The sequence below is a fragment of the Cyclopterus lumpus genome, chromosome 21 (genome assembly GCF_009769545.1).
Source record: "Cyclopterus lumpus isolate fCycLum1 chromosome 21, fCycLum1.pri, whole genome shotgun sequence".
In the NCBI taxonomy this organism is placed as follows: domain Eukaryota; kingdom Metazoa; phylum Chordata; class Actinopteri; order Perciformes; family Cyclopteridae; genus Cyclopterus; species Cyclopterus lumpus.
The window spans coordinates 12,327,545-12,346,973 of NC_046986.1; the positions used below are offsets into that span (position 1 = coordinate 12,327,545).

Here is a 19,429-nt window from a genome sequence, read left to right on the forward strand (position 1 = left end):
AAATCCTTGATATTTTACTAATGTGCAGGACTGTTTGTGTGTGATGACAAACAATCCACCAATTCAGATTAAAATGTTGCTAAATCCAGATTGATGCAGATGACCGAACATCAAGTGACTATGTAGCATCAAATCACTCTCGTGAAGTTGATTCATAAAACATGTTTTTCAGGGCCTTTAAGTGATACAGTCAATTGTTTGTAACATGGTTACAGAAATGGATTATCGTCACGCAGAATTATTTTTTCTTTTCAAACCGAGCCATATTCATGTGTTACAAAATTCTAAGATCTCATTTCTATGTGAATTCAGTTCAGGTGCAGTGACCATTACGCAGTGTAGCATGTCTCCAGAATGATCAGGCCTAAGGGAGTGTATAGAAACCCTTATTTCTACAATGATTCAAACACTCTCAAACCGCACAGGAACACTTTTCTAATTGTGTTCAACACGCAGGCTTTGTCACTGACAGCTAAATACAAGAAAGAGGTTAAGGTCCGGGCTTGTTCGTGTCACACACCAGGAGGCAGCTGATGTGTGACACTGTGCACTAAATTGGAATATGCAGATTAGTTCTTATCTAATAGCGGCTGGATTTGTAAGAGTTGTACATTTTGCTTCTACAAATCAAATCACTCAGAAAACGACTGCTTTCTTCACAACGAAACACTATCTTCCATCACAACTACTGACCAGTGGTGTGTATGTTGTTGGCACCTCTTGCACCAACACATGACAAACTTTAGTTGATTAATGATCAGAAATACTTTGATGATCCCATTTCTTAAAAATAGCCCGCGAAAAACCTGATGGGCGGGTGGGGATGGGATTGATTTATTAATCTAATCAGACCAATGTAGGACACCAGATGCATTTGTCCTCCTCTCCGAATCAGCTCAAATAGCACTTGAGGTCACCCTCCGAGAAGATCAGACAATCACTTCAGACAATCTTCTGTAATTTTCCATCTTCCTTTATAATCTCCACAATCAGAGGCAGAGCGAGCAGGGAAACCGCCTCAGCTTTGATGTTGCTTTGATGGATCTGTCCTTCTACCCCAACCCCCCCCACCCCCCCCCCCCACACACACACACACAACTTCCTACCTAAAATCTCTCTGTAATCTTATTTTGCTGCTACATTATTGATTTTTTAATTTTAAACAAACAATCTTCTTCCCATGAAAGACATGCACTATGATTTTCTCCCCGCAAAGATTATATTTTAACGGGAGGATGCTGAAGCAGTAACACACTCTCCTCCATGCTTGGCATGTATTGTGAAGCCATGTGGTAGATAAGAAGAGCAGCATCTCTAAACCGGTGATTCCAAGGGGGACAGCAATTGGGTCAAAATATGGAGCCTCCAGGGGACATATGAAATTGTCAGCATCTTGTGGTAATCAAAGGACATTACAGCTGTTCATGAGCAATTGTGAAAGAAGCAGCAGTATTTAACCAGAAACTGAAGCCTCACTGAAGGCAAAGCTGCATCTGATAATGACAGTGATACAGCCACGCATCGTCATGTCAAATGAGGAATTATTCTAGACACAATCCTTAATAGGTACACTTAAAAAGTATTGTTCTAGTGTGGGCTGCTGGTTTTTCTTTCCACAGCTGAAGTGAAGACCTTATTAATTGTCGCTGTGGCCCAAAATAGCATCCAAACAGGAGCGTTTTGTGGAACAGCTACTGGAGATTGATGATTGATTACTACACAATTAGTGCTGAAAGGAGCAGGGCCCCTCCTCCTAATCACTGCTTTCGTCACTAAAAGAAGATTATCACATAGAAGAAGCTTGTTAAGGGCACTTTCTCCCCTGCGAATCAATAAAAATTACACAAGAGATTGCAAGCATACATCAGACATTTGTTGGGTGAATCCCTTGGCTGGCGCTGCACATTTAAAAACAGCTACACTGGCCTCAAACTATGTCTAATTAAAGCTGCTATTCAATGCAGGCGCTCTGGAACTTCAGGTCCCCTGAACAATTAAGTGCAGGATTTCTCCTCTGGTCTCAAGTGAGAAGAAAAAGCAAATCCTGTCCCCCACACCACCAACACCTACAGCCCCACCCCCAGTATGCCTCTACCTATTCACTTTCAACTTAGCTTATTGTTTCCATGTACATTTATACTGTTACCCATAGGCTACTGTTTCTACTAAATTACTGACATTTACCAAACACAAATTAGTCAGCACAAATCACAGTCATTGTCTTGTGGTCGTTACAATATGTCTGTATGCCTGCAGTGGTCCACTCTGCCAATGGTCTCTGAGGTAGCTTTGTTGTACTCAAACCCCAATTCTGCATTCAAATGATCTAAATAATTATTGTCATTATTATTGCTCTTTTATTGCTTTCCACACACACACACACACACACACACACACACACACACACACACACACACACACACACACACACACCCTTAAAACCTATAGAAGTATTTTTTTCTAAATTATTGTATTGGTGCTTTTACTTAAATTAGGTGTTTTTAATATTTATTTCACCATAAAGTAGGTTGCTTTGACATAAAGCAACACAAAGAAACTTCTATAGCCTTTTGTATTCATTGATTGTAATATGTAATATGTTTTGTAATCTCTGGAGACCAGAGGTGTTTGTTCAAAGATTTAAGACAGCCAGAATTATAGTTTTCCGAAACCCATGCTTTATATGTTCCTGTAGAATGATACCTCCTCCACGGTGAGAAGTTCTGATCGTGTACTACCGCCGAGAGCCGCAGTGAGCCACACATACCCACAGATAAGACCTCCATTAGGGGTGTTGTTTTAAAGAATCTTCCCCCTTAATGGACTCCCCTGGCCCAGCCACAGACCCACTATCTTATCCTCACAGGCCCAGTTAACCAACTGGGTTTGGCTTGCTGCAGGTGTGAGACTGTCTGAAACCACAGTCGGTCCTCACAGGGCCCCTGCTGAGAGTGTGGTGAGGCGCTGATGTGTTGTCGGCTCCACAACACCAACAACTATTAATACCTCTGTAATGGCTACCTTGGAGAGGTTTACAAATATCTTTTAAAAGCCTAAGTGAGGAGAATGAATACAAGCAAGATATGTAGTGAATTAAGAGTTATTAAAAAGGGAATACTGCAAACTACTTTTCTGTATTTATTCATCATTACCATAAACAAAACAACTTTTATAATATCGTAAAACAACATCATGATAATGTTATAATATTGTAGTGGTAAAGTGATTGGTTGAAGTAGTTTGACATTTGAGAAAATATTCATCTTGTTCGGAGGTGCAAGAAGAAGCTGGTTATTTTAGCTCAAGCCAAAGACTAGAAGGTATTGTTTTCACACTTTCACACACAAACGTGTTAATTGGTGATCTTTAGAGGCGCTAATTACCTTACAACAGGCTAGCTGTTAATCCTTGTTGTACCTGTCTTTGTGCTAAGCTAACCAGTTATGGCTTGTAGCAGTATAATCTTTCATTTAACTCTTGGCAAGAAATGTATTTCCCAAAATGTCAAACTGTTCCTTTTATCAATGAATCTATCGAGAAAAATCTATCAACAAGCGTGTTAAATGTCTGAGGTCAGTTTTCAAGCAAAAATGGCACACATCTGCTGGTTCCACGCTCTCAAAACGTCTTATGTAACTAAACTGAATATCTTCTGATTTTTTTAACTTTTTGGAGAACAGAAGTCTCGAGCAGGTTGTTTACTTATCACAGGATGGTTGGTTTAATCTCCACCTCCTCCTGACCACATGTCATGTCTTTGGTGAAGACACTGAACGATGGTCCGGCCATCACCGTGCACCTTAGTTTCAGCACTATTATATTCACTATTCTTAATTAGTGAATATAATAACTAATTGGGATATTCCGTTCCCCAAGATTGACCCAATAGTTCCATTGAGGAAAAGGAATTTGCCTCTCAGATGTTTAACAAACACAGTCACCTGAAAGGTTGAGCGACTCCATGTACAGAATAACACGCCGTGTGCAGTAGTGCCTCCATGAGCTGCTGACAGATACAACACAAAGAGGAAGGTAGCACCCAGTTCAATAGTTCTTCATAGTGCTGTACCGAGGCTGCAATTTACCACCTTGAAAAGCCTGTAAACTCAAGCCAGGTAATGAGATGTACAGGGGTCTTAAAGGCTTCATGAACAAGGTTTATTAAACAACTGATGTGTTATGTGTTTGCTCGACACTGAAATTAATACTAAATCTATGTTCAGTCGAAGTTTGTTTGTTTTTTCTACAAAAAAAAAGAAGGTACAAACAGGTAACATCACTTTGCAACCAGTACATTGAAATATTACATTCATATTTCAACACCATGCACTTTAGGATAATGAAAAACAATAAATGTGTGTGCGTAATATGAAAGAGTTGATTGATTTTTAGTCTGAATGCCAAGTATGGCCTCATGGACGTCCTTAAGGTGGTCGGAGAATTGTTTTCGTGGGGGCGCTCATGATTTCCAAAACACACCGCAATTTCAAAATCCAAGGTAAGCACTGGTTTTTATTACTACAATTCCAAATGAAACAATGCATTACCTCGTGATCTCTTTACCATTCAGTGTCTTGGTTAGGAGTGTTCAAGTTTTACAGCATCTTAGAAAAATAATTGGTTCTGTATGTACAACAATAACAATGGTGATAGAAAGATGTCAACAGCATTATGTACAATAACATTGGTTGCCTGATCAACAATGTAGTGAAAAGTCACATTTGCATGTGTGCTGGGCGAGTGCTGATATACTGACTTTACAGTAACTAAATGTTTGATCAAGCATCAATATGAGTGACATATTCATGAGATATGACAGTTTTTGTTCGTTGTTTTTGTTTTTTTACTCGAAATGAACATTCTTCTTTTTCAAAACCAAAATAAATCAAACATTTTCTAAAAATCAATGAACCAAATACAAAACAACTTTCTAAAGGCACACGTAACTATTCTGTTTCAAAGACATCGTGATTCCTCAAAATATCTGTCCCAGAAATCAGAAACTTGAGTAATGATAACGCAGTGCAGTTTAAGTATTTCAGAACGCAGTTGTTATCATTTCGAGAAAACATTTCAAATGCTATTTGATCTACTCAGAGAAGAGTCTTGATTACTTGCTACTTCCTTTCCCGCAGCCGCTTCTTTCATTCCATCAATTAGTTATTAATAATCTTCCTTACTGATCAAAAGAGCTCTCTCACTTTTTCATACTGTAATTCATGTTCCACTAATCTAGGAGGATTTTATAGTTGCACTCTAATGTATTTTAGATGATGGTTTAAAATCTTCAGATTCATATTTTTTCCAAACATTTTAAGAAATCCACGTTAACGACTAGAGCACGACCAATACATCAGCCTATATCATCTTATCATAGATATCGTATTATCTGCCTATATGTAAGCTGTGGTACAGAAGTGCCAAAGACATGTTTGAGGTATTTGATAAACTAGTGCAGTGGCCATTCAGGGCGTGGCTGTTCAGAGCTCGTGGCTCATTGACTCCAGGGAAGTGAATATGATTTCAGTTCAGAGTGAACCCAGCATTCAGCAGCAAAAGTGAATGGCAGCCATTGCTGTGTGTCACTTGTTTAATCGAAGTTTATTAATATTGAACTTGTCGCCTGTCCTTGGGTCCAGTAATACACCTGGCAAGTTTGAAGTAGACCGGATGGATAGTTCTCAAGCTATTGAGAAGCGCGCACGCACACACACACACACACACACACACACACACACACACTCACACATCCTGTTAAAGCATTTGTTATGTTATTTGTTTAGTTAAAAGTAAACCTGAAATAATAATTCAGTTTACATACGTTATTTGTTTCCGTCACGACTTGTACTTAATTGGTTTCTAAAAACCCCCAAAATGGTTCCTATAGGCGGCTTAAATCAGGTTGATAGCTAACATTATGTGAGCTTGTTAAAAAAAAAAACCCGATTATGACGTTCCTCAGCAAGCAGCGCATCACGGACATTGACAACGCCTCACCGCTCCCTAAAATGTCAGTTGCCAGGTGCTGTGGGAAACTCCCAGCCGGTGGCTCCAAGCTTAGACACGGTTTCAACAAATATGTGAAGTGTTTAATCCTCTTTTCAAAAAATGGAAAAATATACAGAAATGTCATGAAATATCCTTATAGTTTACATTTCCTTGCATCAACTTTCAGTTTGAAAACCAAATATCAGTGCACATACAGTATCAGAAATCTCAACTCAATTATCAACATCGGTATTAGCTTCACAATTCCAGTATTAGTCGGGCTCTAATAACAACATCACTTCCTGTTATGTAACTCAGACACTGATATGGAGAGAGGGTGAAATTGTTCCTACATGTTTAGTGGACGCCCGTGCACTGCGTGTCCACAGCACAAGGGAAGTCATGTACACCATCGCAGAGATGTTCCTGGCAAAGTTCGTTATCGATACACTTCTGTTTTAATTGTTTGACAAGCAGCTCAGCGTCAGTCTGAGCAGCACACTGGACGCACAGCCAGCAGAGTGCTTTGATTTCAATGTTTCTCCACAGACCTCACACGTTGTTCTCCCTGCTCGGACACGCCGAGGTCCCCAAAGCCCCGGCTTGTCGTGTCGCCTGAACAGCAGGTGCAGCTTCTCTCACACCTGAGGCGAGCTGAAAAAGGAGTCGCTCCCATAATGGAAGATAAGCTGATGCTGCCTGGACATTGTATTCTCTGGCCAGGCTGTGACAGGAGAGGCGTATGGCGTGCTGTGGGAAGAGCCACCTGGCGAGCCAGGGCTGGTTAGGATGAGGACAGAGTGGCGGAGGCGGGGGAGAGGGGTGAGGCGAGGGATCAGGCGCTCAGGGTCATGTTACGGAGCAGCCACTGCTGAGCCCGGCTGCCGTTGCAGTCTCTCAGGGTGGGCACCATCTTGTCCTCCTCAGACGGCATGTCCAAACACTGGTTGCTGTTCACATGCAGCAGGGTGAGTCGCTGGAGAGGGAAGGACGAAGACGCAGGCAATTAGATGTGAACACGGTACATTTTGATTGTACAAACATAATATTTCATATGACAGTTATTTATTGGTGACGCTTTTCAGTTATAGTTTCTCTCTACCGGTCTCATTGACTGTACCTGAATGACTGAGATGAACCATAACAGACGCACTTCCAAATATTGATTTCCCACATTTCACAAAAATACCTTTCGACACAAGTAAATGGCCAGAGCTTGTTATTCCAGTAGCTGGAGCTGGAGCAAGAAAAAACAATAAGCACATCAAGGGTGCAGGATGTTCAAGTCGAGACGAGACGCCCCTCATACAACACGACGTGCACTGAGGTTGCTCGGAGAATTGAGGCTGTTGTCATGGCCACTTTACAGGAATGTCTTCTCTGTGAAGGATTGTTGAGCATCACAAGTATCAAAATGATTTCAAAAATAATATCAGCTGTGTTAAGCAATATTTTGGACATTTTGGATACATCAAATGGTTTGCTAGTATCGCTGACAACAACTGATAAGCAACGCCTTCGTCTGCAGCTTACAGCAGCTTTCTGATGCTTTCGGCTCAGGGTTTTAGTTTAGTGTTGGCAGCCCAAACCGGGGATAAAATGCCAGAAAACATTGGACACAGAAGTGCAGTCAGATGGTGGGACAGGACAGGAGGCCAAAGGTCCAAACAGCTTAAAATGCCTGACCAGAGATATCAGACCAAGATGAAGAGGTCTAATTAACAGATGTGTTCTAGGAATTCACTGCTTCTCGCATGAGGAATGACCCAATGTTCACTTCACCAAAACAAAAGGTTAAAAGAAGATAACAATCAGGCATACACGCTCCCTGTACAATGCATCATGTCTTACTGGGACACTTTGATAGAACACAGACATTATTTATGTCAGCTCATTGTCACACTATTTCATCCTCCAACCGTTTAATCAATATAATTGATAGTTAATATAAGAGAGCATACCGCTCTCAGATAATGGCAGTCATATTCTGCTGGATTGAGATTTACATGCTTTTGAGCTCAAACCGTAATTTGAGAGTTTACTCTGAAGTATACCACGTCCTCTCAGATGGATCTGGACCACAAATCAGGAAAGCCAGAAGACAGAACCAGCTCTTTGGACACCTGTTGTGATAAGCTGAGCTCAAGCGCCACATGCAACGTACACAAAAAAAAAAAAAAAAAAAAAACCATGCACAAACACATACATCTGTGGCTATCTGCCACGAAGGCTGCAGCGATAACACCCCCACTGACAACTGGAGGAGAGAGCTCTCACTGGCCTTGATTAACCATTTATGTTCATCGCCTCAGAAGTAACACGCATCCGCAATGTCGCTGCTCTCTCTCGAGTTGCTTTTCTCACCCTAATGATCCCATGCAGAGAAGTAGAGAAGCTGAAGTTGGTTGTTAAGAAGAAGCAGAGACACTGCTGAAGAAAACAATGGTGCTAAACTGAGAAAATTATGTTAAAAAATTAAATTGTAAGTGCTACTAAGACTTGGACTGTACTATTTTTTTCTTTTCTTTTTTTTTTTTTTTACATTTGAAGCTTCTATGGAGGTTTTTAAAAAGACTTTGAATGTTTGTCATAATATTATATGACATCACCTTAAAAACAAATCAATAATCATTTATCAAAATCCTCAAATTGAATCATGCAATGGATCAGTACGTTTTAATAAAGTTTTTTTTATTAAGTCTTAAGAAATTTAAGTCATCAGTTCGTGCCTCCTTTTGTGTAAAACTAGCGGGAGAGTTAACTGATTTTGACAGCAGTGAAACATGTTTGAAAGGATGAAAAACAACAAATATGGATTGAAGCTGAATATTTTGGCCATTGGACTTCACAATCCTCTAGAGGAAATGTTTGGATGACACAAGTCAGAAACCATTCCATACAACCACCACTTAAATCTAATTCTACAAATAGCATAATAATAATAATAATAATAATAATAATAATAATAATAATAATAATAATAATAATAATAATAATAATAATAATAATGTAGCCTGATCTGTTTAATCAGAATTCATATAAATTAAAAAAAGAAACTTTCAATGTTGATCTGGAGTTTGGATGCCAACGTTATGAACTCTCTGGTAAAGCCCTAAACAGGACACCTTTATACATTACATTACATTACATGTAATTTAGCTGACGCTTTTATCCAAAGCGACTTACAATAAGTGCATATATATTTATATATTGTAAATGGAGGGATTTAAAAGTTGCAGCATAAAATATCACAAAATAAGAGATAACTTCAGTTTCACCAATCTGCACCCTGTTATCTTGGAAGTCATTTTCCAACTAAACAGCAGTGCACATATGAAAGAAAATACATGTGAACATCTATAAACACAGTATGCACGCAACATTAAAGCATGAGCATTGGCATTATTTATCTTTCGGTTGAGGAATAATTCTTCATTAAAATAAGATTGTGCTTGTTGACAGAGGATATTCAGAATAATGAGCACACAGAGACACTAAGGCCATGTTTGATCTGAGGCTATAAAACACAAGGGCCTGATATTCTCTGCCTGGATACAAAGAAGTGTGCATGCACATGCGCGCGCGCGCACACACACACACACACACACACACACACTTCCTGAGGTACACATTGCAGATCGCCCTACAGGGCACATTTGTTCAAACAGAACAAGAACAAAGAGCATGTGACGTTCCACCCTGACACACCTGCCAAACAACTAAAGAAAAGAACAATAAGGTAGCTCAAGACTACGGATGGTTTACTTTTCTTGTTTTGTAAAAAGATTTTATTTTTAACAGCAACTTAAGGTAAATGGATCTGATTATTCTTTTTGCAGAAATGGCAAATGAGAAGCAGTATAATCAGCAAGTCCTTCTCTCTAAAGGCGTATTCGCACATGAAGCTTCTCTCGAACTGGAGGTAGATGTAATCTATCAATCAGTAATATCTGGCTGAGGCAATAATGAGAATAGTATTTCTTCATTTCATGCAAAGATCCAAACCTACTCTCGGGGCAGAAATGTCAGAAGAGGAGTAGAACGGTGGAGGGTAGAAAAAAACATTCCACATTTAATGAAAATACTAGAAATGTTGAGGTCTTGTCCTTTGCTGGTAATTATTTCATGCCTCCTTTGGGGCAGAGAAAACTCCCATCTCAGCCTCCCAGCAAACCAACTAGCGTCTCCGGAGCCAGTTGCTGAGTGTGTGCACAGCTGAGACCGGCTAATTAAATGAGGTTGGTTTCTAACTGCGAGTCCCGGTTGACGAACATTATCCTTTTGTCACCAAGAAGCACAGGGAACTCGCTGAAAGGCACAAGAGTTCCGGTTTGGCGCGATCGTGTGCTGAGCTGCGTTTTTGTGGGAAATACAAAAGCAGCGGATTCCTTTTGTCTCAAGGCAGAGTCAGGCAACTGTCTCATTCGCTCTAATGACGCCCTGCTCTTGTGTACTTGATTTCCTCTGGTGCCCTATACCACGAGGACCTCTGAGTGTGAACAGCAAATCAGGCCATCTAACAGCAGGTCACTCTACTGCCGCAACTCGGACACACACCAGCAGCCATGGGAGCTCCTTACCCAATTTACCCTGCTTGCACACAACAACTGTGGCATGCTACGGTGAAATTGCTCTTTAGTTTTTTGAGAGACACAAGAGTACAGGACTCTGAGGTGCAAACAGCATCTAACTCAGCAGAACGAAATAGGCTACGGAGAAAATGACAGACTGGAACAAGCAGGAGAGCAACAACACTGAAATGGACAGAAATGCTGAGCCAAAAAAAAAAAACGTCCCTTACAAAAAGTATGTAAATAAGCTGCAGGCCGAGTGGTGAAAAGCACTGATAATTGGGATTCATTGGATTTACAATATGCACATGGCACACAGCTGCTCCCGGCCAATAGGAGAGTGGCCTGAGAGGCCACAGCCATGAAAGGCAGGTTCACAATGAAGGATCGCTTCAAAAGAGCTTGCAAACAATGGGAAGCCCATTTCAATTAGTCGTGCACGTAGATAATCAGCTAAAAATAAACACGCCCTCCTGCATCTCGGGCATCATTCACCAGACGCAGCCAGTCCAAGGGACGGCCAGTGGGTTTTCACATCAAAATAAAACATTTATGCTAGTATATAAATGTCAAATAAGATCTAATTTAGCGCGAAGATGGCTAAAGGTCTTGCAGATAGCATCGTATACACGGAACCATCTTGATGGGACATTTGTCATTGCTCCATGTGCCTCTGCCCCTGTCCTCATACGTTACCCCTGAAAGGTCACCGGTAAAAGCTACTTAGTGCTTCCTAAAGCAATTTGCATGCACATTCTGACTATTACCTGAAAGATCAACATCATAACAACAAGCTCTGCATTCATCTGCCCCTCACTGTCAAAAACAAGAAAAGAAAAAAAAGCTAAAAGCAGCTACAAAAGGTGCCTACTGAAGCCGGAACAGGTCAAACTAATCTACTTCCAACAATGCTCATGACAAACTACATCACTACTGAGCAGCTAAAGGGACCACTAGCTTCTGCTCTTAGCCTAATGTGTGCTAACCTGCTCACCTCGGGCCCCACAGCTCAGAGGAAATAGTCAGTGGGACTGAAGTAAAGGCGTCTAGCCACTTCCTGCCGTGTGTAGTTGTGGAGGATCCAGGCCTGTATGGGACTTTTGTTACAGTGCTCCACTGTGGGGCTGTAGGTGCCGTCCTCCAGACGGCTGATGGTCAGACATGATTGGGTGATGATGTGGAGGAAGGTGTGCTTCTGCGGCGAGCCGGGAGTGAAAGGGACAGATGGCAGTGAAGGTGAGTCCGAGAGTCATTAGCTATTGTTAAATTAATCTGTTCTTCACAGCCAGCGTTTCCAGTTTGATAAGAGGTGATTTTATTGTTTTCATTGACAGTTGATTCAAAAAGGAAAGATGGTCCGTTTAAGGAGGCTCAAACCCTGGACACAGGTTGCACACAGTCAGAGTTTATGAAAGATTAAATTCACAGTATGAAACACTGAGCCAAATTTCACCAGGGATAACTACCATATCAATAATTGATAAAAACACCCTTACAATTAAACAATGTATTTATATATCTGTACAATACAGATAATAGTAAAAACATCATGTAGTACAAAAGATTAGATGTGCAATGCATAGTATTTAGTGGTTTTGGTTTTACCTGCTTTTTTAACTTTCTTTTAACAATATCACCAATTTAATCTTTTGTAGAAGTAGAATTAGAATTACATTTATTTTTGTATTGTATGTATTTCTACATCATATTTTTGTTTTACCAATATTTTTATCAATTTATGAAAACCAAAAAGTAAATATTTTCATTTGACTACAATGTATATGCTTCTACTTTTGATTGGTTGAAACAAATCAGAGCAATAAGGAGTTTCCAATTCGTAAATAGCATTGAGACAACCCAAATGTAATGGAAATGGTGTAATATCATCAATGCACAGAATGCATGCAAGGTGAGAATCTCACCGATCTCAACTTATATTACGTGGAGGTGATATTAGTATGGAGTTGTTATTGTTTTATATTATGTCTCAGTGCCGCCAGTGTGCTGGCATTCAACTTGTTTTCACGTGATTTCCAGTTATGAGGACAGGAGAACAATGTGGAACAACCCGACAGCTCTCACTTGGTAAACAATAACGTAATGAAATAGTTAAACTCCACTAACGCAAAACTTCACGTGTACCAAAGAAAATAGCAGAGCTTGATCAAATCAGCAGAATTTCTCATTTTCATTTAAGGGAATAATTTGGACTGCCTCAATGCCTATTCATGTGTGATTGTGGGACAAAGCAGAGTGAACACGTTATTATTGCTGGCTGAAACAGTAGAGCAGGTGAAGAGGGAAGGCGGTCTGTCACGGTTGTGAATGAATATATCAGGAATATGGTGGAGTCACGTATTCCTGTGACAGTGAAACTGATGAGCAGATGAAATGTTAATGGTACTGTAGTCACCCAGGAGCCGGTCCCTGTGCATCACACCTGGGCTTAAAATAAGCTTGGCCACCGTCAGCGGTGAAACCCCCAATGCCGTTTACAACAGAGACCAGTTCTCTTAGTTTATGAATTATTCAGGTTTTTACCCATATTAAGAATGCACCCAGTGAACAAAGTGTAATGAATTTCTCAGAGGGTTTGTTCGCTGCTTGATGGAAAGGCCTCCCGGCTTCCTCTCCTTGTCATATCTACATGTCGGCGATGGGACATCTCAATCACTGAGAGATAAAAAACTCTGTTCAGTGCAGTCTTTTCTAACCGTCTCCCAGTGGTTTAAAAGAAAACACATACATTGTTAATATAACATTTTTTTGTGTTGTACAGTCCATAGTCTACTTTGAGTTCTGAGTCAGGGATAGAGGAGAATATTGTTGTTGTTCTAGGGGATTCAAAATGTCTCCATGCGACATCTGTTTCTGTCTTTCATTAAATAATGTCATTGTGAGAATACTACAGCTTGCATAACCAGGAATATTAAGTCAAATGTACCCATACAGTCATTGTCCTTTATCTAATCTTTGTTTTCATTGTGGTGCAACTATAAATGAACAACATGACACATGTATATGCTGTGTAAATACAAGAGTGTCTTGACAGAGTGCACATTACAGGCCATAAGGTCTGTAATGTGCCACACGACATTGCAGAATTCATTGAGATTAGGTTTTTTTTCAAACTGACAGGTGTTTCTACCAAGTTATTTCAAATATATGGAAGATTAAATAGCAGAAACAGCACACAAACCTACACCCTCCAGAATGACCATGCAGGGGAATCAACACTTCCCTAGGTGTTGATCCAAAAATGATATATACATATAAATACAATTTATTGTTGTGTTAGACTGCATTTGTATTAGATGTACTGTAGTGTAATTTCTTTGCTGACCTTTTTTGTAATGGAGTAAATAAATATAATTATTTTTAAATAAAACATCAGGACCAAAATCCATTTTATAGATTCAACTTCAAACCTCTGCCCAAAAACGATAACCCACAAATCATCTACTCTACTGACACTTACACAGAGATCTGGGTTAAATCACAACACTGGAATCACAGGACTCAAACTATGGAGCAATATTCAGGGGCAATGACTTAAACAGCTTACCTCAAAATCATATTCCCACTTGCCAACATACTAAGTGAAAGGAGAGAACATGAGGAGACACAGATGCTGGGGTGGAGAAAGCAACTTATGTGCAGCTAAATAAACTGACAGACAGCACCATCTGGTGGCAGCAAACGGGTACTGCTTTTCCTACATTGTACAACCCAAATCTTTGAAAATGGCACAAACAGCAAACCATATAAATCAGCATTTCATGTAATTTTTCAAAGCATCAGGAAGCTGAAAAAGGCCATCTGCAGGAGCAGCCTGGTTATGGATTATTTGGCTGCTACGGGGAATATGAATCCTACCTCAGCGTCGTACTCGAACAGCTGATTGCCCTTCATGTGGTGACACTTGAGCATGACGACGGGTCCATTGAGGCGGGAGACGTCCAGACAGAGGTCGTCTGTCCTAATTTCTTTATCCGCCGTGTAAGAGAACACCTGGAAAACCAGATGTCTCTCTCAGAAGATGAAACATCCACATCATGGCTAGAAATTCTGTATACTCAAAGTGTCTTTGATGAGAGGATATGTGAATGAGTTGCACATACTTATTCGGGATTTTATTTAGATGTAGTCTTCGTCCTCAAATTTAGATTTTATGTACTGTACAAAATGAGTAGAGTTTTAGTGCTATCTTTCCCCTTTTCCATGTTTTTTATGTTATCTCAGGGTTACGTTGAGATTCTGTCTCATGTGCAGCTACACACAATGTTGCAGAATGAGGTGCGAGGACACAGGGAACAACGATTAGACCAAAGTACAATCAAATTATTGGCACTAACCATCCTTCACAATGACCCACAGTATGGGAGTCAAATTAACAAAAGACTAAGGCAAAAGCCACAACCTGAATTTAATTGAAAACCTGTGGATGGACTTAAAAGTTGGCAAGTCACGCACCCAACCTGATTGAGCTCAAGCTTTCGAGCAAAGACAGAATCCTAAAGCTTGTGTATCCAGGATGAAGCGGTATCAACGGCACATAGTTTAAAAGCAGAATCCAGACTACAAACCATACATATTCATCACCTGGTTTCCACCCATGCCGTGACAGTTGAAAAATCCAACTTTCTCGTTCTCCTTTCTTCCCATGTTGTCCACACACTGGTTGGTCTCAACGTTTCTGATCTACAGGCAGAAAATTTGAAGGGAAAAAACAATTCAAAGTTACTTCAATTCTAATTTTAAATGAACTTCCGCTCTCTTGATGGGCTAATTTCATACTCATTAGCAACTTCACCAAACAGAAGCCAGTCAGATCTATGTTCTATATCTCTCATTAAAAGTTAATCATCTCTTTTGCAACCCTGTTTCTCTGTTGGTGTTCATGAATGTGCTCTTCTTTATCCTACTATTTCAGTTTTGCTATAATATTGATGATACGCTCAGACTTACATTATTTATGATTTTATATTGTTTTCTGGTTCCAGCTTTTCTTTTCATTGACATATGTGATAGTGACAGAAAATTACACTTTACTATAATAAATAACTGATAACACACAAGTCAAAGCCTCGGGGAAAGTGTTGTGGAAACTTTCTGGACACACGTTTGAACTGACATTTACAGGCTTTACTTTTACTTTTTGTTAGACATTTCAGACACAAAATAATATAATTGTTATTCTAAATCCTATATGATGTTAATTGAAAATCTCCCCTTTATCTTAGCTTTTAAAGATGACTGGATGAAAAGTGATCCGAGTCACCACTCGCACTGACTTCACAGTCAACTCGGCTTTCTAAATTCACTCATACATTCACAGAGCTCAAACTGAGCTTGCTCTATATGTCGCCTGAGCGACTTATTATGCCCGTCACGCAGGAACAGAACAGCGTTCATAATTAAGTGATATAAAACCTAATGGTTTCAGCTGTTAAAGAAGTGCTGACTGTGTGTTATGGAGGATGATAATCAGTCGGGAGAGGCCTGCTTTAGAGGGAGATGGGAGCTGAGGTGGTGCAGTGGCTGAAGAGAAGGGGAGAGGGAATCAGCTTGTACTGAAGTACAGCAGAGCAGCACAGATTAAAATCCTCTCATCCTCAACTGTATGAATGTTGGAGGAGTTCTTCAGCTGGCATTACTTTTAAATGGCTATCGTACAGACAGCGCACTGCGTGGCAGTGCTGACTTGACGCCGCGCTGTCGACACGGCGCCAAGAGGCAAATTCAGGTCACTCAAAAACTTCTCTGTGTGCAGGGAACCTAACTAATAAAAGGAACTACAACTTTTTCCTTTTATCTTGAAAACAATTAGCCATGAGTTCTCACGGCTTCGCTGCAAATTATCGCTGGAAATCCCCTTTCTAATTTCTAAAGAAATCCCTTTGTACTGTATGTTCCATTTCTGCCTTTTAAAGTGATAATTTTACGAAAAATGTCCCCTGTTTTTTTCAGATCTTGAGAAGAAGGGAATAAATATTTTCATAACAAACAATGTACCACCCTGTTAGAGTGAGACTTATATTTGCACTTTCTTGTCTTTAATAATTCATTTTTGAACAACAGAAATCTTTACCATGAGACTGTGTAGAACGTATGCATGAGCCTCATCTCAGCTACCCAGCATTCATAGCAGAACTGTGTAAACATCAATACTGACTGCACGGACATCCCCTTGTTTGTTTATGCTACGCGTTCAATACGAACAGCTGGGAATGTTTGTTCTCATCTCGTGACGCTCAGCTTTTGCTGGATCCTGAGATTTTCGGATTTATCTTGCAGCGATATTGTCTTTCTGAAAACACAGCCCAGATCTGACTGAATGCATCTATCATTTATCTGCATTACGGGATCAGAGTACAAGAAAGCTCATACTTCACCAAGTGAGTAGTATCTTCTTGGGATCTGGGAGTCTGGATAGATGTTCTCGAGATACCAGGAAAATGGTTTGCACTTCAAGGCCTCGCGGAGGTCTTTACGGGAAGAAACGTCTCCGTAGTCCACCCGCATCACGCCTGCAGACGAAATGCCAAGACAGGGATTTAGCTGTATACAGTCAGGGTTTATCTTAGTATTTACAGGTTTGAATTCAGAAAAGAAAAAGAAAAGAACAGGCCTGGTGTCCTGCACCACCAAGACTAAACACCAGAGGGACCTTTTATAAAAATTTAAAAAACACTTTGCAACCCTACCTGAAAATATAAGCTGTGTGGGTGGTCAGAGAAGGATCTACACATATCTACATCCTCATTCCTGCAACAAGGGCATGTGAAGAAACTAACTCAAATCTAAATTAAACAAACAGCTCATTCAGAAATGCACAAATGCAACAATTGTGGAATACTGTGGGCCATGATGCATGTTATTTTAGCCAACATGGAGACTGCATAATGCATCCGCCTTGATGCAACTGAAGACTGAGGAAGGATTAGACAGCGACTGGGCACAGACACTTACAAACACATTAGGCAGATGGTTTCTCTCCAGAATGCCTCTTACAGACTCATAGCTTGCATGTAGATAGATCCAGGCTGGTAATTTATCATGAAAGAGTGTGATTGCAATAAGGAAAAATACAATACAACCAGCCAGCACGTAAGCGTGGTGTATTTATCTATCAAAAAGGAGACAGACAGCTCCTTCTGTAACACCTACAAGGCTTTACACTTACAACTAGGAAATAGAAATGTCAAGTTGGCAGATAAAAAGCAAAGAGCTGAAGGCCACTCTTCCTCCCCTCGTTCTCCATTTCCCCTTCAATCTTTCCCTCCTCTTTGTTGATAATGAGCATCACATGTAGCAAATGATGAAAAACCTCTTTGATCTGGAAATCACCAGTGCACATGAGGGACGAGGCCAGAGATGCTCTTTTAATAGGATCACTAGACGCCACTCCCAAACTCGGCCTGAGCAACATCCTGTGTTACTCTGTGCCAATAAGTGAGGTCTCTCTAATGTCCTGGAGGAACAGACGGTCATTTCGGGGTCACAATAAGCAGAAGGACTCATCCATCACAAACCACTACTCTGCCTGTAGGAGAATCCTGCACGACTGTGTGGAGGAGAAGGTCACAATTTGAGCCAAGCGATGGGCAGATTACGGATGATCACTCATAGGTTAGCTTGCATCTAAAACATTTAACCAGAGATTCCCGGGACACTGCTGTCTGCTAAAGGGTAATCGCAATTCTAAGTCGACAGATGGAGAGGTACACTCATCTCTCAATCTGCACTGTCCTATTGTTCTAGTTTGTCTGTGTGTGTTTGAGCTTCGTCGAAGAGAAGTCCGTGCTGGAAAGGAAACCGTCTTTGACACACTTTTTTAACTCGAGTGTTCAAAAGGAGCAGTAAAAAATGTGTCCGAAAGAAGAAATTAATTAAGCCAAGTTTGGAGATGACAAATGCAGCGTTCAATTCCAAATGTGAGTAAAAGGAGAAATATAAAGTCTTAAATGAGCAAGATAAAAGTCCCATGCCAGACAATGAAAGAATCAAAGAGAGCAGACAAGCCTTTCCTTTTCACACCAATTTGCGAAAGTCTATTAAATCCCTGACTGAACTATATATTCCCTGAAACTTCATTTTAGAACCGTCATCCACCTGTAACTAATACACTGTGCCAGCCCAGAGGCAGAAAGATGCAGCCAGACAGTGGCTCCGCAGCGCTTTACCTGGTGATATGATATAGAAGAAATCTTTGAAATCGTCCATCCAGACTTCAGCCAGGCGCCTGTTGTTTTTATTGATGACTTGGCCCGTTCCTCCGGGGAAACTGTATGGGGTGGCCTTCCGGAAAACATGGCCCACGTGAGAACATGTTACTATTTCCAGCGAGCCACCGCACTGCCAGATCTGCAGACACATACACACAATGGAGCTTTATGTAGCGCGAGGCATGAAAGACAAATACAGTCGATACAAACTGAACAGGGGGTAACAGCCAGTTTCCTTATTTGACCGCGCCTCCATCCTGGATTGTAAGGTAACAAAGAAACATCACAATGCTCCTAATCTGCAAGCAAGGAGGCTTAAGCAAGGAAACTAGAGATCAGAATCTTCCCAAATACATAGATTTCATGCGTTTTCTTATTCAAAATGTAGTTATGATAAGAGTGGATGTGTATCAACTATATACCTGATTAGGAAAGACAGCGTTAAACAACTGTTATGCTCTTCTTGCGTTTCATCAATCATAAGGAGGTTTCGTTGATTAATGTATAATTCCCCTTTTAACCTCCTTTTATAGTCCATGAGATGGGGGGCGGGGGGTCTTCAGCCTGGTCTTTTTTTAGAAAGCTGTCACCGCTGCCAGTTGTCTTTTAGCAAAAAACATGGTTTATTGTCTATCTGTCATT

The 19,429-nt window shown here is 40.5% G+C and overlaps 1 protein-coding gene across 1 annotated transcript in view; it reads right to left on the reverse strand.

The window, feature by feature from the left end:
* Positions 1-4,553: 4,553 nt before the first annotated feature.
* galnt13 (UDP-N-acetyl-alpha-D-galactosamine:polypeptide N-acetylgalactosaminyltransferase 13) overlaps positions 4,554-19,429 on the reverse strand; it is a 42,074-nt gene continuing 27,198 nt past the window's right edge. Inside the window, exons 8-12 of the mRNA XM_034561487.1 lie at positions 18,746-18,926; positions 16,950-17,089; positions 15,162-15,260; positions 14,436-14,570; positions 4,554-6,964 (exon numbers count right to left, since the gene is read on the reverse strand). Coding sequence (XP_034417378.1) covers positions 6,824-6,964; positions 14,436-14,570; positions 15,162-15,260; positions 16,950-17,089; positions 18,746-18,926 — 696 coding nt within the window. The 3' untranslated portion in view covers positions 4,554-6,823. The remainder of the gene's footprint in view (positions 6,965-14,435; positions 14,571-15,161; positions 15,261-16,949; positions 17,090-18,745; positions 18,927-19,429) is intronic.